At 40.5% G+C, this 24899-nt stretch overlaps 1 protein-coding gene across 8 annotated transcripts in view; it reads left to right on the forward strand.

Moving 5' to 3' along the window:
• Positions 1 to 7376: 7376 nt before the first annotated feature.
• Acbd5 (acyl-CoA binding domain containing 5) overlaps positions 7377 to 24899 on the forward strand; it is a 39220-nt gene continuing 21697 nt past the window's right edge. For 2 of the 8 annotated variants that reach the window (XM_087207258.1, XM_087207260.1), the window contains exons 1-6: positions 7887 to 8006; positions 8128 to 8296; positions 12341 to 12461; positions 13722 to 13794; positions 19681 to 19795; positions 19890 to 19922. In XM_087207258.1, coding sequence (XP_087063384.1) covers positions 7992 to 8006; positions 8128 to 8296; positions 12341 to 12461; positions 13722 to 13794; positions 19681 to 19795; positions 19890 to 19922 — 526 coding nt within the window. In that variant the 5' untranslated portion in view covers positions 7887 to 7991. Of the gene's footprint in view, positions 7508 to 7885; positions 8007 to 8127; positions 8297 to 12340; positions 12462 to 13721; positions 13795 to 19680; positions 19796 to 19889; positions 19923 to 24899 lie in introns of those variants that run through there. The other 6 variants (XM_087207261.1, XM_087207263.1, XM_087207265.1 and 3 more) reach the window with 5 other exon arrangements.

Here is a 24899-nt window from a genome sequence, read left to right on the forward strand (position 1 = left end):
TCTGTAATTGCCACTGATTAGTTGTTGCTATTTTTTTTTTCTTTTGCTGGTACCAGGGATCAAACTCAGGGCCTTGTACTTGCAAGGCAGGCGTGGTGCTGCTGAGCTAAATCCCCAGGTGCCCTGCCCCTGATTAATTTTGACAAATGCTCTGAGAATAAGGCCACTACCAGGGCTACTGACACTGAGCTCTGACTCAGGTCAGATAAAGGCAAGTCCTCAAAATGAATTTTTCCAGGGAGCTGTTATTCAGGCCAAGTGGTGACAGTTCTCAGTCCTGGGATTTCTGGGGCACTCCGAACCCATCTGTCCCCTTCACAGGACTACAAAGCTGCTGCTTTTCCCAGCTACTCTGATGCCAAGTTTGTTCTGAAGGCTACTGTGAAGCTGGGGAGCAAGAATGAGGCAAGTTAAAACATCGCACAACTTGCTGCTGTTGAGATTGTTTTCATTGAGTCAGTGCTGCATAGATCATTACAAGCTTTGATTAATTTCCAAAATTTTGACAAAGTGACTTTTGCAATTTTGCAGTGTTCTAATTGCTTTGATGGAGAAGTAGGCTTTTTTTTTTTTTTTTGAGGCAGGGTCTCCCTATGCAGTTCAGGCTGGCCTTGAACTCACTGTGTAGGCCAGCCTGGCCTCGAACTTGCAGGGATCCTCCTGCCTCAGCCCTCCTAGTGCTGGGATCACAGGTGTTCGCCACCACTCCCGGTTTGGAGAAGCAGGTTTTGAAGATCATCTGTTCCACCCTTCTGGAAGTGCATCCCCTTGTTTGTTTCAAATCCCACTCAAATCCCACTTTGATATGCACCAGCTGTGTGGCTCTGGGCACGTTACTGTAACCATCATAATGTAATAACAGTGCCATCTTAAAAAACAAATTTCCAACAAATGCACGCCATTTTGATGAACTGTGGTCTTCCCTCCCAAGCTGCCCCTCCCTTCTTCGATGTGGCTTCAGGATGAAATTTCCACCAATGGAGTAGAGCGAGGGGAGGCAACAGAAGGAGTGTCTTGAGTCACTTGCTTAAGTGACTCATCAGCACTCATCTCTGCTTCCTCCCGGCTAGTTGCAAAGGGCACCAGCTGACTGCCTCCGACTTCCGGTGTGTGGGACTACAGGCATTTGCCGCTGTGCCAGGCAATATGTCTTTTTTTTTTCTTTTGGTACCAAGGATCGAACTCGGGTCCTTGCGTTTGCGCAGCAGGTGGCGAAACCACTGAGCTAAATCCCCAGCCCCCTTTGTCTCTTTTTTTTTGAGGGCAATTCTATTTACTCCATTTGGAACACACTGGCCTATCAGGCAGGAAAGGCATCCAGGCTCTGAAGGAAAACAGGCAGCCTTCTCATTCTGACTAATCCTTGCTGACATAGTTTACTGGATTTGGCTTCACTGAAACAAAGGTCTGAGTTATCCACAAAATACGACTTGCACTATAAAATTTATTTTTGTGCAATAGGATTTCTCCCATTGCCAGTTTAGAGACTTTCCAAAGGTGGATAACCTTGTAAATTTGACTCTGCTACTACAGTAAAACATACGGAACACAACCCTGATTGTTTAACAATTTCTCACACGTGTGTGTCGGTGGCGCTGGCTACACTCACGTCAGGGAGCAACCCCCACCAGCATCCAGCTCCGAAGCTTCCACCCTCTCACAGCGACTCTCCATCTCCGCAGAAAGGGACTCCTCTCTCTTCTCTCCTCCATCCCCAGACACCACTGTTTCCCTTTCTATCTTTACGAGTCTATTTTAGGTACTTCACAGAAGTAAAATCGTGCAATATGTCTTGTCGTGAGTGGCTCATTTCACGAGGTACTTTATCGTCAAGGTTCACCCACTTTTGAAGGCTGAGTAGTATTCACTAGATGGTGTTTATCCATTTCCCTGTTAGAGTCTTGAACTGGTCCACCTTCTGGTTACTGTGACTAGTGCTATGAATCTACAAGTATCTGTTGGAGTCCCTGATTTCAATTCTTTTGAAAACACCCAGAAGTAGTTGTACTTCTGGATGCTGTCTGTTGGAAAATAAATTTGGATGCCGCTTCCAACTAAGGAAACACCCAGCAATGTAATTGCTAGGATTATACAAAAATTCTTCTCTTTTTTGAGGAACCACCACACTGTTTTCTAGTGGCTATACCATTTTACATTCCTACCAGCGGTTTGCAAGGATCCCAGTTTTTCCGTATCGTCACTAACACTTGTTTTTTTGTGATAAAAAAATAATAATGTGAAAAAACTAATGTGATAGTGGAAGTGATATGCTATACATGGGTGTAACATGATAGCTCACTGTAGTTTTCAGTTTTAGTGACCCTGGGCATCTTTTCATGCTTATGGCCATTTGTATGTCTTCTTTGGAGACATGTCTATTGCCTGTTTTACAACCTGGTCATTTACTTTTTCATTGTTGAATTTGGGAACCAGTTTTTATTTTCATTTTATCTTATTTATTTTGAGACAGTCTCATTATGTAGTTCAGATTGGGCTTGAATTCACTGTGTAACACAGGCTGGCCTCGAACTCATGGCAATCCTCCTGCCTGAGGTTCCTAAATGCTGGGATTATAGGTGTGTGCTATCACACCCTGCTTATTTTGCTTTGAGTTGGAGTCTCCCTGTGTTGCCCAGCTGGCCTCAGACCTCTAGGCTCAAGCAGTCCTCCTGCCTCAGCCTCCTGGATTAAAGACATGTGCGGTTGTACCCAGCTTGACACTAGTATTTTTTAAGGCCTGGTGTATATGACCTTCAAGTCCACTTCAACCAGTTTTTCATCTTACGCTTTGTCTCACTTTCCCTCGTATGTCCAGTCTCATCACATGAGCAGACCTCGGTTACCGGATATGATGTGCTTTTCTCACTTTGCTATCTCTTCCTAGAATGTCTCTCTTCCCATTTTCTCTGCCTGTAAACACCTTATCCCAGCAGAACCCACTCGAATGTTGCCTCACCTGTGTCAGGTGTATTTAGTCATTCTCTCTTTTTTCCACAGCACTTTTTTTGGGGAAAAAAGTTTAATGTAAACTTTAATTGAAATACAACATACACAAAAAATGAACAGTTCAACAGATTTTCACAAACAAACACACCTGTAACAATTTAAAAAATGATCACCAGAACCTAAGAAAGTATTTTTCCTACTTTCAGACATTACACATCCTGCCTCAATTATAACATGTTAGTTTTGCCTACTTTGGTGCTTTACGTGAAAGGAATGATGTAGTGTGTTCTATTTGGTATGCTGGTTCTTTTTCTCCACATTACATGTGGGAGGCTCTTCCCCGAATAGCTGCAGTTCGTTCACCTGCTCTGTCTCACTGCCCCAATGCTTCAGTAGTTCACCTGTGTCTATTCTACTCCTGGTAGCCACCGAGTTGTTTCAAGATTTGGGCTGTTACCAAATAGTGCTGCTATGAATCTCTCTCTCTCTCTCTCTCTCTCTCTCTCTCTCTCCCCCCTCTCTCTCTCTCTCTCTCTCTCCCTCTCCCTCCCCGCCCCCCCCCCTACCGGGATGGAACTCGGAACCTTGCGAGGCAGGTGGCAGAACCACTGAGCTAAATCCCTGGCCCCATTTCTCTCTCTTTTTGGTGTACACAATACAGTATTTTTTATATCTTCAATGTTTGCATTGTATTTTCATTATTATTTTACATGTCTGTTTGCCTCACTAGACCGTGAGTTTCTTTTTTTTTTTTGGTACTGGGGATCGAACTTGGGACCTTGCACTTGCGCAGCAGGCTGCGAAACCACTGAGCTAAATCGATGGCCGACTGTGAGTTTCTTAAGAGAATTTGTAATCTCAGTGTCAGGTACATCACGTGGGACACAGTGGTTTAGATTTATAAGCAGACATTACTCTGCCCTGCTGCGTTTAGAAAATTTTTGTACAGAAAGGCATATATGAAGGAATCTTTTTAAAAAGTCATTTTAGGGCCGGGGATTTAGCTCAGTGGTTTTGCCGCCTGCTGCGCAAGCGCAAGGATCCAAGTTTGATCCCTGGTACCAAAAACCCCCCCCCAAACCCCCCCAAAAGTCATTTTAATCACACAGAGGTCTAATGTCTAGAATATATAAAGAACTCAAAAAAATCAGACCCCCCAAATATATAGACCCAATTCAAAATCGAAATGAACAGACATTTCTTAGACAAAGAAGTTAAAGCAGCAAATAAATATATGAAAAAATGTTCAACATCACTGGTCATTTGAGAGATGCGGATGAAAACAACACTGAGATTCCACCTCACCCCAGAAAGAATGGCTGCTATCATGAAATCAACCAATAACAAATGCTCTAGGCCTGTGGGGAAAGAGGAACCCTGCTCCACTGCTGGTGGGAGTGTAGACTGGTGCAACCACTGTGGAAATCAGTATGGAGATGCCTCAAAGAACTAGGACTGGAAGTCCCATTTGACCCCGCTATTCCCCTGCTGGGGATCTTCCCCAAAGAATTAAAAGAATCATACCACAGTGATATATGTGCACCCATATTTATAGCAGCACAGTTTGTAATAGCTAAAGCTTGGAAACAGCCCAAGTGCCCATCAACTGGAGACTGGATAAAGAAGATGTGGTTTTTCTATAAAATGGAGTACTACTCAGCCATAAAGAATGAGAAACTAGAGACATTTATAGCTAAATGGATGCACATTGAGGCGATACTCTTTTTTTTTTTTTTTTTTTTTTTTTTGGTACCAGGGATCAAACTCAGGTCCTTCTGCTTGTGAGGCAGGTGGCAGAACCACTGAGCTAAATCCCCGGCCCTATTCTTAAATGAAATAAATAGGACACACACGTGTAAATACCAAATAGTTTTCTGGTGTGAAAAACTAAATGTGCAAATAAGGTTCAAATGGTATAACTGATAACGTGAAATAGGAAGAAAAGGTCTAAAGGAGTAGGGTAAGTGAGAGGGGTAGGGGAAAGGAAAGAAGGAGAAAGAAAAAATATGAGAAAAGGAAAAAATGGAAACAAAGTCTCTGTAAATACCGAAGGGTGGAGGGGGTGAAGGGAGGGCAGGGGAATGGGGAAAAAATAAGAACCAAGATACATCATGTAAAGGTACAAGATCCCAGTGATGAATGTAACTGTATTGTATACCTAAAATGTACCAATAAACTTATTGGAAAAAAAAGTCATTTTAAGTTTGGCCTGGTTGCACAGGCCTGTAGTCTCAGGATTCGGAGAAGCTGAGGCAGGATTATAAGTTTGACCTCAGCCTGACCAACTTCACAACTTCAAAAAACACTATCTCAAAATAAAAATAAAAAATGGGCTAGGGATGGTGGTCAGTGGGAAGGCCCTTGGTTCAATCCCCAGTACTACAAAAATATTTTATTTCCTTTATATTTCCTAAAATTCATAAATGTATTATTATTTTATTTATTTATTTATTTTGGTACTGGGAATCAAACTGAGGGCCTTGCACTTGCGAGGCCAGCGGGGGCACCACTGAGCTAAATCCCAGGCCCATAAATGTATTATTTTGCTTTTCTTATGGCCACATGTAAAAAGCAGATCCATTTTAAAAACTAAAATAACTCTAGAACTACATGATCAAGAATGCTCCACGTTAGGTATTATACTGAAAATACTGAAAGGCATTAGTGTCTCATGAGATATTTTAGGTAGAATTACAGTTTCACATAATTAAAAGGCACTCTGGGAACTAATTTATACTATAACTTTCATTAATATATTCCAGCAGGAATTACCACATTTAAAGCAGCACAGCCATTTTTAAAAGTGTGGGGTTTTTTGTTTTTTTTGCAGTGTGGGGGATTGAACTCAGGACCTCGCGCTTGCTTTTGAGGCTGGCACAGTGCCACTGAGCTAAATCCCCGGCCCGGTTTTGTTAGTTTTTTGAGGCTGATCTTGCTATGTCGTAGCCTGCCTGGGTAGCTAGGACTACAGGCATACTTTACATGCTTACAGGGTACTCTATGGTTTGGGGTACACTGTGTAATGTTTAAACCAGGTTAAACATACCTGTCTCCTCAACATATATCACTTCTTTATGTGAAAATATTCAAACCAATTTTTCTGGCTTTTTAAATGTGCAGTGTATTATTGTTATCTGCAATCTTCCTACTGCACAGTATCACACCAGAACCTCCTACCCCTAACCACAACTTAGGGTAGCACCCATTGGTCAAACTTCCCCACCCTCTTCTCTACTACTCTCTACTCTCTTTTCCTAGGGTCTGGTAGCCACCTCAGCTTCTGCCACCAACTTTTTTATGTTCTTCATAGAGTGAGGTCACCTGGAATTGTTTGTGCCTGACTCATTTTAATTAACATAATGATCTCCAGTTCCATCCATGTTGTCATGAATGATGGAATTTTATTCTTTTTAATGACTGACTAGTATTCCATGGTGAATATGTATCATATTTGCTTTATTCATCAGATGAACACTTAGGTTGTTTTCACTTCTTGGTAAAAAAGAACTGCTTTTTAAATAACTTTACCTGAGTAACACCAATTTCCTTCATCCTTATGTTACTCTCTATAACTGGACATCCATAATACCACCAAAAGGAAATTCAATGCAGTGACTGGCAGAAAACGCACATTCCATCATTACCTAAGGACCAACAACCAGTAATGTAGCTTATTACAAAATCCTAATTGACAGTGTCATAATGAAGTCTTAGATTAGAAATAAACGCCCATCTTTTTATAAGTATGCAAGACCGAATAGATTGGGACTGAGAAGCATGTAGTAAAGAGTAATAAAAGGGTAGAGGAAGATATATATTTAGATTTAGATATGAATATAGCTTTGTTTGTTTTGGGGGGGGTACCGGGAATCGAACTAGGGTCCTTGCGCTTGCGCAGCGGGCGGCGAAACCACTGAGCTAAATCCCCGGCCCTATTGTCTCCCTTTTTATTAGTAAGTTTGTAATTTATATTAAACACAAATAGTCTTCCAAGTTCGGGTAAATTAGAAAAGTGTGTCTTCCTTTGGTGTGCTGGCAAAAGTTCAAGATCTAAAACAGTAGAGTTTAGTGTTTTTCGTACCAGGGATCGCCTGCAAGGCAGGCTTGGTGCCGCTGAGCTAAACCCCCGGCCCAAAAGCAGTGGGGTTTTGAACTGACCCTTGGCTCTGCTACTTACTAAACCGTGAGACCTTAGGCAAATCAGTCTTCTCATTCTTAACTCCTTACAGCACTTCTGGAATATGATTTTCGAATGGCAGACAATGAATGGCGGTCTGTTATTTAAGTGTCACTCTTCTCACTCACAATTACGATCTCCAGCAAGCACGAACAGGGCCACAACTCAGCTCCAGTCCAGAGACTCACGCCCGCAAGGGTGGCCCAGGGCTGAGTAGGGACTTCCGCCCAGCCCCGGGCGGAACCACACCCAGAAGCCGGGCGGAAGAAGAGAGGACGTCGGTGCGGACGGGCGGAAGCGCCGTGGAGCGGGACTACACTTCCCAGAAGTCCGCGGGACGGGCTCCGCGGACAGTACCGGCCAGGCCCTCTCCTGCAGGCCAAGGTAAACGCCGGTACCGCGGCTCCGAGGGGGCCGCGCCGTGGGCTGTGCCGGTGATTTGTACTCCAACCTCCGGGCTCACCCGGGACAGAAGCGGCGCTCCCCCGGACTCCCGAGTCCCGGGGCCCCACCCCAGCGCCGGCTGTCCGCCCCGCCCCGAGCCGGGGTCGCGGTTAGCGCCGGCGGAGGCCGGGGCGCCCCTCAGGCGGCCCCCTCGGCTCCGCGCGCCCACCAGTCCTGCCGCGGGGGAGGCCGTGCCCGCCTAGCAGGGGCGAAGCCGCGGGGGAGGCGGCCGCGCCCTTCAGGTCCGGCTGCAGCTCCGTCCCCGGCCGAAGCCCGCACGCACGGCTCGGGCGTCCCTGGCCAGGCGGGCCGCGTCCCTGCGGGGTGGGCGGGGGCTGCGCGCGGGGCGGGCACCGCGGCATGGGCGGTGCGGCTGCGGGGCCGCACCCGCCGGAGGCCGGGGCCTGTCCGGCGCGCGCTGGAGATGCTCTTCCTGGCGGTGAGTGGCCCGGCAGGCCCGCCCCGACCCGCGGCCGGGGAGCGCAGCGCGGGGGCCCTGGCCGGCCGCCCCGGCGCCGCCTCCTCCTGGGCGCTGACCCGTCGCCGCTCCCCTGTTCCAGTTTCACGCAGGCCCCTGGCAAAGCTGGTGCTGCTGCTGCGGCCTGATCCCCCCGGACCGAGCCTGGGAGCGCGGCCGGCGCTGGCGGCTGGAGATGGCAGACGCGAAATCCGTGCACGAAACCAGGTTCGAGGCGGCCGTGAAGGTGATCCAGAGCCTGCCGAAGAACGGTACGTGCGGCCCGCGTCGCCCGCTGCTTAGCGGCGCTTCTTTTGGCCCTTCTGGTCCCCGTCTGGCGTGTGTGTCCTACTTTTTTTGGGTTGAAGAAGAATGGGATTGAAGGGGAGGCATTGAATGTGACTTGATTAGTTGCTGTTCTTTCGAGCCAGAGATGGACGTATTATCCAGATTTTAAGTGGTTCATATTGTTATTGTTGAAAACCAAAAGCTTCTCGATGATTGCGGATTTGGGTGTGCTTAAAAAAAAAATCTTGAGGGGCTGCCCATTCGGGACCGCTCCTGCCCCTTAGGAGCTTTCCTATCAATAAACATCTTCCTACTTAAAAAAAAAAATCTGAGCTAGGGATGCCTAGTCGCACATACTCAAGAGTCTACACTTAAAACCTTTTGAACTTTCCATGTGAAGGAAGGGAAAAGAACAGCCGTATATCCATATCTATATGTATCTGCATGTGTGTGTATATATATATATCTGTAAAACGATTTCTTTTTATTTTAATAAACATTTTATTACTTTTTTGGCGTTATTCTGTTGTACTTTTTTGTACTCGTATTGGACCTTGATTGAAGATTGGGAGATAAACCAAGAGTTGTTTTGTATTTAATATATTTTTTCTTTGCGTGTTTCCAAGATTTTTCCTTTTGGTTTTCAGTTATTTGACTATGATGAGTCTATGTGTTGTTTTCTTCCTATTTATCCTTTTCACAGTTTGCTGAGCTTTTTGCATGTGTAATTTTGTCTTTAATGTTGCGAAAATTTCGGCTATTTAAATATACGCATATATTTTCTAAGTGGAGAATCTTGAGGAAAGAGACTTATTTTCCAATTCATGTTCTTTTATGTCACATGAATTAATCTTTACAATAAGCTATATATATATGTATATATATAAAAACAGATACATATATATATGTACCGGAGATCGAACTCGGGACCTTGAGCTTGTGAGGCAGGCCGCGGAACCACTGAGCTAAAAACTCCACTAAACAAACGTAAAAAAATACTTTTGGGCCGGGGATTTAGCTCAGTGGTTCCGGCGCCTTCCGCGCAAGCTCAAGGTCCCGAGTTCGATCCCCGGTACCGAAAACAAAAAAACAAAAAATACTTTTAAGCGTTGTTATTGTGCCAGAGTTGTATACCTAACTGGATACAACATTGATATATTACTGTAATATTTAATATTTTGTTGTTAGATTTCACGTTTTAAATTATCATTTGTCTAAGTAATAAATATTCAAAAGTTCACTTAATTCAGTAAGTGTAGATTCAAAAAAAATTTTGAAAGCAATGGTAGAGGTTGTGCTTAGCATGTATAAGACCTTGAGTTCAATCCCCAGCAACCTCCCATCCACCAAGATTTTTTTTTTTTTACCAAGTTTTGAAAATAAGACATAATAGTGTTCTTTCTATAATTTCAAACATCCCATTGTAGGAAGACATATGAAGGATTGAAAATAAGGAATAAACAAAATGTAAACAAAGGTATGATTCTGAGAGTTTTATGTAAGTAATACATTCACTTTTCTAAAGATGCATTTTTACGGTTTTTTGAAAATAGAAAAAGCTAGATTTGTTGTTTCCAGCTTCCTATCTCTTAACATTACTTAGTTAGAGGGCCAGGGATTTAGCTCAGTGGTTCCGGCGCCTGCCTCGCAAGCGCAAGGTCCCGAGTTTGATCTCCGGTGCCAAAAAAATATTACTTAGTAAGAAACCCGTATGAATTTCAGAAGGTATTGCAAAATCACGGTAACTTGTCAATAGCAGTTGTGTGCAGCCAGCCGTCGCTCAAGGTAGAGTCCGCGCTTAGCACGCAGAGGACCTGGGTCTGATCCCTGGAATAAAAAAAAGGGTAGTGTGTACTATCACCTCCTGAAACTACATTGGTATTTACTGAACCCCAAGTTTGTTATAATGAATTATTGAATGTTTTATAATACTCTTTTAAGTTTTTTCTACTTTGAACTATTTTGCAATGGACAAGATTGTGTTATTGTTTTGGTTTTTATTTCTTAATCTTTGTTTAAGGCCTGAAGTAATAATGAATCCTGTGGTGTCTGTGCTTGATATGACTTTGGCTTTTAGAAATGAAAATTCTTAGTATTTTAAATGCGTATGTTGTATTAAAAACGTGTGGGTACTTTGAAGACAGAGATCATACTTTAGTATCTTACAGAAGACATACAATAAATGGTTTTTGTTTTTATGCATTACATATATCACTTAGCTAAGCGAATAAACCCAAATCTTATTTGGTTATCTTACTGAAGGTACTATGAGATGTAATTTTCGTGTTATTTATTAGTGACAATTAGCTATGGTTTCTCCACTTTTCCCTCCACTGTATAAAAAACTATATCATTGAAATAGTATATCTAATAGATACTTTTAAGTATGCATGTATTATGTACATAATTATTATGATGATTTAAAAATTAATTATGGACTCTTGGTCAAACTTGAAATACAAGTTCTCAGCTTGTCTATGTTATAATTTCCATAGCTTTTGTAAATTACTAGTTTTTGATTACCACGTGTTATTTTATGCTATGAAGTATTTAAAGTAGCTTTTTTATTTTTATAGTTTTTGTTTAAAAGTGATACATACTGATGTTAAAAAATTTTTAAACACAGGTAATGAAAAAGTAAATCAAATAATCCATATCCAGAGATATCCCTTTTAAATACTTGATGTATATCCTTCTTTTCATGTTTATAAAACTTATTTTATAAAAAGAGGGGGCCAGGGATTTAGCTCAGTGGTTCTGCCGCTTGCCTCGCAAGCATAAGGACCCGAGTTCAATCCCCGGTACCAAAAAAAAAAAAGATATATATATATATATATATATATATATATATATATATATGTATATAACATATACTGGTTTTTTTTGGGGGGGGTTGGTTGTTTTTGTTTGGTACTGGGGATTGAACATAGGGTTTTTGCACTGAGTTATATCCCCACCTTTTTTAAAAACATCTTTCTTGAGACAAGGTCTTGCTAAACCAATAAACTGTCTGAGCTGGGCTCAGACTTGAGCTCTTCCTGCCTGGGGCTCGCTGAGGGCTAGGATTACATGTGTGCCACCTGTATGTACCCTTCTTCAACTGCTTTTCCTCCCTTATTTTATAGTAGATCGTGGAATTTTTCATGCCATTTTAAAATATTTTTCTACAATACAATATAGGGCCATATTTATAAATTATTCCATTGTATGTGTATATTGTAATGATTTAGGCATTTATTATAAAACATTAGCACTCCAGGTTTTCACTTTTACTAAAACTATTGCAACTTGTAGTGCTTGCTTATGCAGTTTGACTATTTGAAACATAAAAGATTATAGATATGCTAGAACATATATGAAGATTTATATTCAAAGAAATTGATGACTCCAAACCTATAGAGATAGAAATTGAGAAATCTATTTTATGTTGGACTAATTCTTTTTCTACCAAGGTATGTACTAGTTGGCTTTAGAAAAAGTTCCTTATATCCAATGGGAAATTAAAATTTGTCCAGGAGTTGTTGAATTTTTACTGTAGCAGTTTTGTTAAACAGTGCACATGTAACTTTCTCATTTGTGCTAGTCAGTTTTCTCCCCCAACTTTTTTTTTGGTACTGGGGGGTCAAACTCAGGACCTTGTGCTTGCAAGGCAGGGGCGGGGCCACTGAGCTACATCGCTAGCTATGCTTGTCAGTTTTGATTGTTACAGCTTTACTTGCACAATAATATTCTGTATTTTCACATATTTATTTTTATGTGACATTTGATGGTTATTTTGAGTACATCTATAGCATGTTTGTTTAATGAACTATTTTTTGCATTGTCATAAAAGTGTAAATTTTCAGAGATTTTTGAAAGAGGAACAAAATCTATGTAGCTATCATAACTTGTTTCTAATGTAGAAACAAATCTGAACTATTAATAAAATACAAAATCACTACTAGTACTTTATGGTTATGCTGATACATAACCTTAAGTTATTGGTTGTATTCCCTAAGTGCTCTGAATTTAATGGATGTTTCCAATAGGTTCATTCCAGCCAACACATGAAATGATGCTCAAGTTCTATAGCTTCTATAAACAGGCAACTGAAGGACCCTGTAAACTTTCAAGGCCAGGATTCTGGGATCCCATTGGAAGATATAAATGGTAACTTTACTTTTTAATTTTTTTATTTTTTGGTACCGAGGATTGAGCTCGGGTCCTTGTGCCAAGCGGCGAAACCACTGAGCTAAATCCTCGGCCCAATGGTAACTTTATTTATAGAGCTAAGAAAGAATTTTAATGACATAATTATCATGCTTTTAAGCTGTTACTTATGTGGTTATATATTATTCTGCACATAAGGCATCATAGGTACTGGATACAATTTTTATCCTTAAGGGGCCCCTTAGTACAGTCTTACACAAAAGGAAGATTTTTTTTTTTTTAATACCAGGATCGAACTCGGGACCTTGCACTTATGGGGCAGGCGGCAGAACCACTGAGCTGAGTCCTCAGCCCATAAAAGGAAAATCTTGAGGAAGAGAGGAAAACAGTAAAACCAAGAAGGGTAGTACATGAAAGATCAAAGCACTTTCCTTTTATGGAGTCTTTCTTTTTTTCTTTTTGTTTTTATTGAGAGAGGGTCTCACTGAGTTCAGGCTGGCCTCGAACTAACTATGTAGCCCAGGCTGGCCTTGAACTCATGCCAATCCTTCTACCTCAGCCTCCCGAGTGCTGGGATTACAGGTCCAGCTTCTTTTCTTTTTTTTATGCCCAGAGAAACTCCCAAACTAAGGAAAAGAACAAACAAACTCCCCTACCTCTTTTAGCTGCCGAGAAAAATAGGACTTTTGTTTGTCAGGTAATATTATTTGCTTTGGGCTTTTAAGACAACATGAGTATGACTCAAGTACTGCCACATTAACTTTTTATCTGTGCTGACTTCTGACCTACTGAACTTGAATAGAAACATGATTTTTTTTTTTGGTGCCAGGGATCAAACTCAGGACCTTGCACTTTCGAGACAGGCACGGTGCCACTGAGCTAAATCCCTGGCCCAAAATTTGACTTTTAATGTACTTAAAAGAATCATAAACTACCAAGATACTTCTACCATTTTCCCAATTGGCTAACATTTTATATTCTTAAATACTATTGGAGACTTTTCAAATGTTTGACAAAAGTTCACTTTAGACCATATTTTTTCAACAAAGTGTGCCAGTTGGTAAAATGTATTTTAAGAGCCACTGAATGCTAAATTTTTTTTTAAGGTGACACATTTATTAAAGAAATTCTTTGGAACTATAACATAGTTTTTTGTAGAACTTCTTTTAAATTAATGATCATATTGTATCAACTACATACTGTATTCTGCATGACTGAAAATCAGTCATTTTGTCATTATGTATTTATTTTCATTTCTAGGGATGCTTGGAGTTCACTGGGTGATATGACTAAAGAAGAAGCCATGATTGCATATGTGGAAGAAATGAAAAAGGTTAGGAAAATAATTCATAATAGACAATAAAAGTATTCAGAAGAACACTAATTTACTTATATCAGACAAATTAGTTGCTTTGTTTTAAGGAACAAGGAGCTTGTAATATGTTATAGAATCTAGATTATTAAATTTATTACACCATTATCTACTTTATTAAAGTTCATCTTTTTTTATTGGTACATGTTAGGTATACATAATGATTACATCCATCATAGGGAATTTGTACCTGTACATGATATATCTTGATTCTTCTTTTTTTTTGCGGTACCGAGGATCAAACTCAAGACTTTGTGCTTGTCCGGAAGGCCCGGCACCACTGAGCTACAATCCCTGGCCTTTGATTCTTCTTTTTTCCCATTCCCCTCCCCTCCCTTCAACTCCTTTTCTCCTCATTTACAAAAAATTTGTTTCCATTTGTTTCCTTCTATTTTCATTTTTTTCTCCTCCCTCCCTCCCTCTCTCCCTCTCTCCCTCTCTCCCTCTCTCCCTCTCTCCCTCTCTCCCTCTCTCCCTCTCTCCCTCTCCCTGTTCTCCCTCCCTCCCTCTCCCTGTTCTCCCTCCCTCCCTCTCCCTGTTCTCCCTCCCTCCCTCCCTCTCCCCCTCTCCCTGTTCTCCCTCCCTCCTTCCCTCTCCCTGTTCTCCCTCCCTGTTCCGCTTCTTATTTGACTATTTAAAGTTCCTCTTAAGATGAGTGTTTTTTCCTTAAGATATATCACATTGTATTTATGTTCGTCATCCTTTGTGACCAAATAACTGAGAAAAACAACATAGAGGAGGAAAGATTTCAGCGGTTTCAGTCCCTGGTTGGGTGGCTTCCAGGCAGAAAAATCCTGGTGGAAGGGTGTGGTGGAGAAGTGCCAGTTCCTTCATGATAGCCAGGAGGCAGAGTGAGAGAAAGAGCCAGAGGGTAAGGTGCCAGGGACAAGATACCGTCCCAAAGATCACAACCAACTGCCAACACCTTCATGACCAACGACCTTCAGATATGTCCCACAGCCTAAGTTTCTACCAGTGAATTAATCCCCATCTCTGAACACATGAGGCTTTTGGGGAACACTTTAGATCTAAATCATAACAGTGGAATAGGATATTTTAGAGTCACACCCCCTGCCCCCCACCCCCTGATGTTTCCTTTTTCTGGTTGGCTACAGGAGAAAGTTTGGGAATAGAAATCTTTTTGCAGGGAGGATTTTTTTTTTGGTACTGGGGATCGGACTCAGGTCCTTGCACTTGTGCAGCAGGTGGTGAAACCACTGAGCTAAATCCCCGGCCCCTAGGAATAGAAATCTTGAAAAATTATTACTCAGGAGTTGGAGAAGTACCAGGACTGTCTTGAAAACATTTATGCTTTGCAACATTTTATTAAGAGAAATAGTTAACAAGATTCTTTTACAACAAGGTTCTTTTACAAGTTCTGTCTCATAAATTACTATGTCTCCATCAGTGGACTTGGTAGTGACAAGTGTTTGTCTATGAAGGCATACGTCTTTCAAAAGCAGAGTAAGATAAGGATACTTTTAGGTTCTCTACCAATCACTGAGGGGGGATATCTCTTGTTAACTAGCTCTTTAAGTTTATCTAAGGCATTGTTTTGAGGAACACATTTATGAACAAATCATGGATTTTAAAGATGATCTTAAAGACTTTTTTTGGTACCAGGGATCAAACTCAGGACCTTATACCTGCAAAGCAGGCAAGGTGCCACTGAGCTAAATCCCTGGCCCTTAAAAGATTTTTTATAAAAGACGACTTTTATGGTGGACATGGGTCATAAGTTGTGAAATCTAATTCTGATAGAACCTTTTTTTTTTTTTTTTTGTCTGGTACCAGGGATCGAAGTCCGGACCTTGCACTTGCGAGGCAGGCACTGGAACCACTGAGCTAAATCCCTGGTCCATGAAAGAACATTTTCTTTTTTTTGTACAGGGGATCGAACTTGGGTCCTTGCGCTTGCGCAGCAGGTGGTGAAACCACTGAGCTAAATCCCCGGCCCGAAATCTAATTCTGTTTGGTAATCTTTTTTGTTTTTGGTACTGGGGATCAAACTCGGGTCCTTGCGTTTGCGAGGCAGGTGGCAAAACCACTGAGCTAAATTCCTGGCCCTAGAATTGGTCTTTAGAGTATCAATCTTATTTTATATTTTTGCATTTGAGGTTTCAAAGACTTTGTTACTTTATATTTTATAATTGATGTTTGGTAGAAAATTATTTTTCATAATTTATAAAAGTATCACTGAAAAAGTTGCTAGAAACAAAAATTCTCTTAGCTTTGAGGAAATAGGTAATGTGGTTCTGAGGTAAATATCCATGTTTCTTCAAAATTACGGTGAGGTATAAATAATATGTTTTGTATACATTTTACACATTGTCTTTGGAGTTTTCTGGAGTATTGAGCCAACACTTGAATAATATGTGTGCATATGTCTCTGCAATTTAAGGAGCCATCAGTGCACAGTCCTCAGCCTTGGCTGCATGTTGGAAGCACGAGTGCAAATGCCCCAGGGTGACCCAGACTGACTATTTCAGGGTTTCTAAAAGGCGGGATTACCACAGTACTAGGAGGATTAGAGCAAGGCCTCATGGAGGGCAGGGCCTGGGAGTTACCGCACCTAGAACCTGAGAGTTAGTGGTGGCTAGAACCCCGGCCTTCTCTCAGTACTGGGGGCTGACTTTTCAGGTTTGACTCATTACAGCTATGGTTAGGAGATCGAGGGAGAAGTCAGAGTGCCAGCTTCTTGGAGTGCAGTAATGAGTCCGGCATATTCAGGATCGATACCGATAGTCCTCAAAAGGCCAGAACCGCCCACGACCGTGAATCAGTGGTTACTGAGACTGTCGAACAGAGAGTACAGCCCGAGATTTGGATGGCTGTAAAAGGTGTGTTTTTCTTAGACATCCCCCACAAGCCTGGGGAATTTATAGTCTTTGCTTCAATAAAACAAGTGTGTACGTTTCTAGTATATTTTTATCATCTAAAAATGATGTCTCTCAATTAGGAAGGGGTTGGATAAGTACAGAAAAATTACTGTGCTTTGAATACTGTTATAGAATCCATGTATCTTACCAAATATTTGTGTTAAAACATTCTTCATTTGGACAGGTTATGATATACTGAATTAATTTAATTGCCTTAAAACTTTAAACTGGGTGTGTTGGAACAGGCCTGAAATCCCAGTCACTCTGGGGGCCCGAAACAGGAGGGTCACAAGTTCAAGGGCAGCTCAAGCAACTTTGCAAAACTCTTAAAAATAAAAAAGGAGCCAGGTGTGGTGTGGACGGCTGTAATCCCAGCACTTGGGAGGCTGAGGCAGGAGGGTCACCTTGCTGAGTTCAAGGGCAGCCTGAACTATACAGTGAGACCCTGTATCAAAGGAAAGGGGGGCTGTGGATGTAGTTCAGTGATAGGATGTGCCTGCATTCTCGGCACCACCAAAAAAATGTTTTTTCAAAATTCCATGTGAGACCTGAGGAGGGCTAGGGAGGGAGCTGTAGCTCAGTGGTAGGTGCTTGCCTAGTGTGGATGAGGCCCTGGTCGATCCTCAGTACTGCCAAAGGAAGAAAGAAGTCTTTGAGGAGAAGCGGCAGTTACTGGACTAAGGTTTGCCTATGTTTAGTTGTCTGTCTCTCTGTGTCTCTTGTATGCCTGTGCATGTGTGTGCATATCTTAGATTTAAGCATTGCTGGCAAGGGGAGAATTTTGGCAAATGGTTAAAAACACTGTTTTTTAATTGCTGATTTTTGAAGTTTCTTCTTCACAGAGTTTTCTAAGTTCTTTATATCTTGTGATAGCTGTTTATTTTATTTCTGTATCAGTTACTGATGTTCTAGTTCATTGAAATTATAGTTTATTCTGTGGTTCTTGCTGGGATATACTCCATCTACTGAGTTCTGACAATTCGTAGTTCATTCTCTTCCCTTATAAGGTGTGAAAAACCCAAAGACTAAATTGAGCAGCTCCAGAGTCTTAGGGAGACTTGGAGAAAGGTTTTGTGGGGGGCAGGGTTTGAATGAGAGAACTAAGACAGAGGAAGCCCGAGGCCAAGCTCGGTGGGGTCAGGGCGTGCTGGTGGCTGCCCAACCAGGTTGCCCCAGGCTGGCCTTCGTATGGGTGCGTTTGAATTGTGTCTGCCACGCATTAGCCACGAGCTTGGTTATGTCAAAATATATGTCGGCCCATGGTTTTAGTTTTTGGCTTGGATCTAATTCTCAGAATTATTATTAGAACCCAAATATATTACCAATTAAGTATCTCACAGTATAAAGTTATAAAATTGCCCCTTATGATCCCAGCCTTGTAGTAGCTATTTCCTTTAGCAAAAGGAAATTTTGTGATTTGTAAACCCTTCTTTCCCTCCTGTCCATTGATATGAGCAGCAGTTAGATAACTATGAGCTGTAAATTTAAAGCATAGTCACTAAAACCAGTTGCTAACATAATCCATTCTGAGTCGACACTCTGCTCTCTTCCCTTCCTCCACATGGTGAAACTGGGGGTGTGATGGGCGTTGCCTCAGCCCAGAGTCCGTTGCTCATCACCATGGGTTAGCGATGGTCGGTTCTGTATCTGTCCTCGACGTCAAAGCAGATTTGAACGAGAACTTTTCGCTTTAAACTAGTTTGTTCACCCTATTCCTGCTGTGTGCTGGATACTACAAAATAGGAGGAGCAAAATTAGACAAAGGCTCCCTTTCACTGAGTTTATGTTCTATGGAGGACACGCAGAAAATCAACAGTAAAGCAGGGAGAATGAGCAGGAAATCCAGGGCTGCTACAAGTTTTAAAGATTCACAGTGGCCAGTTAAAAACTAGATAAGATGGAAAAATATACAAGAAGGATAAAGGATTTTGCTTGCTTAAAACCAATGCATGTGTTCATTTTGATAATAAAAATAATATAATCAAAAAATTCTAAACATATAAAAGATATAAAATGAAAATTTAGTCTTCATGTGTTTTCACTTGAGTGGTAATCATGTTAAATTTTAATTTGTAGATTGATTCAGAAAGGATGTATACATCCTTTTATTAAAAAAGAAAAGGAAATAGTACTGGCATCATTAATATATTGTGAAGTAGCTAGCTTCCCCCCCATATATAAAAATTACGGCTATTTTTCTAATCAACACAAACAATGCTGACTGGTTTTTTTGGTACCAGGGATCGAACTCGGGACCTTGTGTTTGCAAGGCAGGTGGGGGAACCACTGAGCTCAATCCCCAGCCCAATGCTGACTTTAATATCTGCACAATATTCCTTGTAGGAAATACTTTAATTTCTCTAACCAGTCACCAATCAATGGCTATTAAATTGAATGCCTTTCCATTAATTTATCTTGCTTTTTAAACTATCTTGACACATAATTTTGGAGGTTCTTGCAAGTTATTACTGTTTCCTACTTTATTTTCTACTCTTTCAGAAACATCTTAAAGAATAGACGTCATTAAAAAAAAGAATGGAGGGCCGGGGATTTAGCTCAGTGGTTCCACCGCCTACCTCTCAAGCACAAGGTCCCAAATTCGATCCCCAGTACCAAAAAAAAAAAAAAAAAGAATGGATGTCATAATTGTATTGTAACCCTGTACTTTTCTGTAATTTAATTAAAGCCCCTAGTTTTTAATGCACAATTTATAAATTATTATATAGTATTTTTTATATAAAAAGTTTACTTTTTATTAAAATAAGTCTTCAAAATGAGAATACTTGTAGATGTTGAATATACTTGAAACTTTTCTAGGAACATATATACAGTAAATATGTAAGGTAGATACTTAAGTCTTGATGAACCTCAAATATCAATTATTGATTAAATTGGAAATAGATTATTTGATACTATTACAGATCAAATTAATAGTTTGATTTCACAATATTCATTTTTTTGATTACAGATCATTGAAACTATGCCGATGACTGAGAAAGTTGAAGAATTGCTACATGTCATAGGTCCATTTTATGAAATTGTAGAAGACAAAAAGAGTGGCAGGAGTTCTGATTTAACCTCAGGTTGGACTCTTTCACCTATTTTTAAATTTAGCCAGTTATTATGCATGCATTAATATTTATATATCTAATTTTTATTTTTACTTTCACATGCCAGTCCGACTGGAGAAAATCTCTAAATATTTAGAAGGTAGGAATAGTGAAATCCATGTAAAACTTTTGTCTGTATGTATATGCCAAAAGAATTCTGCACAAGTTTGTATAACAGCAAGTCGTCATCTAAGAGTTTTCATTCCAAGCAAATATATTAAAATTCCAAAATACAATAATCCCTTAAGTTTTCAGCCTTAAATATTAAGTTACTAAAACATGCCCGGTGCTTTACTTCGCTTATACAAAGTTATAACACATTTTAAAAAAAAAATTATTTTGAGGCAAGGCCTTGCTATGTAACCCAGGCTGGTTTTCAACTCATTATTCTCCTCCTGCCTCAGTGTGTGAAGTGCTGGGATTATAGACATGCACCACCACCAGGCCATAATTTTGTTTTGATGAATTATTTTCTGTTGTGGTTTATATATTAACAATGCCATGGGTTAAATGATTTTCCATCAAATTTTAAAATGGATATTTACAGTATAGGTTAACTCTTTAATACAGCAAGCTAAAATAAGGGATCAGTGAATTTAACTTTTTTTTTCATTTTTTCAGTAAAAGATTAAGAGTTTTCGCAAGCGTAAGGTCCCGAGTTCGATCCCTGGTACCAAAAAAACCCAAAACAAAATGATTAAGAGTTTTGTTTTGCTTAGTAGCAGGAGTTTAATAAAATGCAAAATTTTATGGTAATAATTGTAAACATTTGCTCTTTAAATTTTTTAAAAGTAATTCCACCACCCCTGAGTCTGAGGCAGGAGGATTGTCATGAGTTTAAGGCCAGCCTACACTACAAAGTAAGACCCTGTCTCAGAAAAAATTTTTATTTTTTAGTTTTAGAGAATCATCTTAAAACTACAGAGTAAATTTAAATGAAAATTGAATAATTAGAAATTATCCTGCATCCTTGTTTATAAAGCACCTTTTAATAACTGACAGAAATGTTTCATTATTTCACAGCAGTAATTTTCTTGTAGTGTAATAAAGCTTTGTAGTTTTTGTCTGTCATGGTAATAAACCATATACAACTAATACTGGGTATAACTATGTACCACACCTTTTTATATCTGATTTTCTTAGAGGAGTCAAATATTAACAAATAGTTCTCTTTGTCCTTTGTGCTTATTCACTTAAGGAAATGAAAGTGAGATGTTTTCTCTGTGTTAGCCATTTTGTTGGACTGCAGAGGGGAATACATCTAGATCTACTTTAGTAGTGTCTAACGTGGTGGCAGAGGCAGATATTGGAACAAGTAAGTGCAAAACAGGGAAGAAGCTGGGCATGGTGGTGCACACCTGTAGTCCCCGTGCTCAGGAGGCTGGGGCAGGAGGATTGCTACCAGTTCAAGGCCACCTGGGCTACATGGTGAGTTCGAGGCCAGCCTGAACTGTGTAGCAAGACCCTGTCTCAAAAAATAAATAAATAGATGAATAAAATAAAGCTATTCACATGTTTTTCTGCAAAAACCTTAGTACTAATTTCTTAGTGACAGGTGCTTGAGTCTCTGTTGCAGTTATGTAGTATACCATATCACCTTTGCACAACTAGAAAACCTGTGGTTTCAAAATACATCTGGATTGGGCCAGGGGTGTAGGTCAGTGGCACCGTGCCTGCCTTGCAAGTGCAGGGACCTGAGTTCAATCCCTGGTACTGAAAAAAAAAAAAAAAAATATATATATATATGGATCTAAGGGTTGTAAGTCAGGAATGGTGGACCCAAACACAGCTTATTTAACCTGAGCCATTCGGATGGACATGTAGATCATTTTCTCTTGTTGATCTTCAAAAAATTCTGCTGAGAGTAACTATGTACATAATACCATTTTACATACATGGAATAATATCTGTAAGAAATAATATTGGAAGTAGAATTACAGGTATTTATTTATTTATTTTTTGGTGATACTGGGGATCAAACTTAGGACCTTGTGCTTGTCAGGCAGGTGTGCCACTGAGCTAAATCCCCAGGCCACTTACTTATTTTTTTGAAGCAAAACATTTATTGGTATATTTTAGATACACATTAGCATTCATCATAGAGAATTTGTAGCTGTGCATGACATATCTTTCTGCTTTTTCCCCCATTCCTCTCCCCTCCCTTTGACCCGCCTTTCCTTGCTTATTTACAGAAGCTTTGTTTCCATTTTTTCCTTCTATTCTTTTTTTTTAGAATTACAGATATTTATAATCTTATAAGAATTGCCTAATTGCAAACCAGTTTGCAATCTTCACTTTAAAAACAAAACGAAACAAAACATTAAAAGTAGCTGTTTAGGTGCTGGGGATTTAGCTCAGTGGTTCTGCGCCTGCCTTGCCAAGTCCAAGGTCCTGAGTTCGATCGGCAGTTACAAAAAACAAAACAAAACAAAATGTAGCTGTTTAGGCCTGGTTTAACAGGTGTATCAATTTCACACAGCCTTTCACAATATAAATACAGTAAGTTGAAATTAGAAGTATGAGTACTCTAATTTTGTTCTTTTCCAGAGTGCTGTGGTCATTCTTGATACTGGATTCATTTTCTTATGATTTTTAAAATGTTTATCCATTTTGCATAAAAGTTACCTGGGGTTTTGATAGGAATTGCAAGGAATTTGTAGATCATTTTGGGAAGTATTGCCATTTCAATAGTCATGAACATGTGCTGTCTTTCCATATTTTAGATCTTCACTTTCTTTGTACCGTGTTTTGTCATTTGCAGTGTTTTATATCTTCTTTTAAATGTATTCCTAAATATTTTATCCTTTTGTTGCTACTGTAAATTGGATTGTCTGATTTCATTTTCATTTCACTGTTAGTTTGTAAAAGTGCAGTTGATCTTTTGTGTTGCATTCTCATGGAGCTGTTTAGGGCCAGGGATTTAGCTCAGGGGTTCCAGTGCCTGCCTTGCAAGTGCAAGGTCCCGAGTTTGATCCCCGGTACCAAAAAACAAACAAACAAACTCATGGAGCTGTTTAGCAGTTTTTCTGTGTATTCTCTAGGATTTTCTTTATGTGCCATCCATCTGTAAAGAGATCATTTTACTTCATCCTTTCTAATCTGAGCGCCTCTTATTTTGTTGTTGCCCAACTCCCCTGGCTAGAACTTGGAGTATAATATTAAGGGTGGCATGTTTGTCATGTTCCCACCTCTGGGACAGTAGATGTACCCCTCAAAACTTGAAGGAGGAGAGGGTGATTTTGGCTCGAGGTTTCATGACAGATTGGCTCCAAGGCAGGTTTGGCAGAGTGGAAGGGCATGGGGAGGAAAACTGCGCAACCCATGCAGCCAGGAAGCAGAGAAAAGGGGGGAGCCGGGGACAGAAACACCCTTCCGAGCAGCTCCTAGGGCCGCCTCTTCAGACCAGGAGCCACTTCCTGACAGCACATGAGGCTTTGAACCCATCAGAGTAACCCACTGACGACCCAGTCACCTTCCAAACATGGGAGACTTTGGGGATCACTTTAGATCTAAACTGTAACAGATGGCAAGCACAGAGGACTTTGGCTTGCACCTTATTTTAGTAGGCTTTTTGTTTTAGGACAGGATCTTACTATGTTGTCCATTATGACCTCAAATCCCTGGGCTGGGCTTCTTGCCTGGGCTCAATTATAGTTTCTCTTGAATAGCTTGCGGCACCATGCTCACCTTCTGAGGAGTGTTTTGACATAAAGATGCTAGTTGTGAGTTTTCCAGCAGCCCTTTGTCAAACAGTGGGAAATTCTCTTGTATTCTTAGTTTCTCCAGTGTTTTTTGTTTTTGTTTTGGTACCGGCGATTGAACTCAGGACCTTGTGCTTGCCAGGCAGGTGGCGGAACCACTGAGCTAAATCCCTGGTCTTCTCCAGGTTTTTTTAAATCATGAAGAAGTTTTGGATTTTGTTAAATATTTTTTCTTTGCCTATTGTGATAATCATATGGCTTTTGTCCTTAAGTCTCTTAATATTGGATGCTACATTAATTGGTTTGAGATGTTGAGTAGGGCTTATTGGAGATTCCTTTACCGTCTATGACAATTGCACTAGTGCTTTTACTGCTATCAGGTAATTTTGTTAGGACCTTTAATTTGCTGAGGTTGTGAGGGAGTTCCTGGGACATTTTGTTGAAGATGTTCATGGGTGATGAGTTGTTTTTTAAGGCAGGGTCTCGCTTTGTAACTAGTCTTGAACTCAATGTGTAGCTCCACCTTATAGCGATCTTCTGCCTCAGCCTCCCAAGTGCTGGGATTACAGGCATGTGCCAACTAGGCGTGGCCTACTTTTTGTTTTAATTAGTGTTATTCATGCCTTTTCTGGTTGTCATTCCCACAAGGAATGTAACACATGTACTAATAAACCAAAAAAACAAAAACCAGAAAGTGATGATACTTGTGTACATAGCAGCTCCACACATGCGCATACAAGCAGTGTATAATACAGTACTTGAGGGCAGAGCAGGCCCAGGCAGAGCGTGTGCCTTCCATGTACAAGGTCATGGGTTTGATACCAGCACCACAAAAACAAACTATAGTACTGCTATGATTCTCTTAATAGAAAAGAACTGAGTTTTGGTTCTTTTGGTCTGTTAACTAAGCAGAGTTAAATAAGAATATAGGCCTTACTGCTTAATATCTATGGATATTTTAGAATAAAACATGTTTTGGATGCAGAACAGCATCCAAAATGTATTTGTGTAAGTGAAAATAAAGCCTGACAAGGTATGAAGGAAGATCACTCCCTTGGTCTTTTTGGGAAGTCTCTAGTGTCCTAAAAGGAGCCTTAAGAAAATGCAGTCTTAGATCACCTGAGACCTGCAGATGAGCTCTCCGGGGACTGATGGGGACTTTCTAGACTGAGAAGCTCTGGCGTCTTTACACTTGGGGTATAACCACCATTACAGCAATTACTTCCTTGAGTACAGATCACAGTTAACTGAGACTTTGAAAATTTAAACATCACAAAGACACGAAAGTGTTCGACTATGGATCTGAAACCCTCGTGATGATAAAGGGCTAGATTTTAAAATGGAGTACCAGTATGACGATGAGATTGCTGGTAAGA

Source organism: Heterocephalus glaber, unplaced genomic scaffold (assembly GCF_053883595.1).
Source record: "Heterocephalus glaber isolate CG9 unplaced genomic scaffold, H.glaber_assembly_v1.0 deba00000768, whole genome shotgun sequence".
NCBI lineage: Eukaryota > Metazoa > Chordata > Mammalia > Rodentia > Bathyergidae > Heterocephalus > Heterocephalus glaber.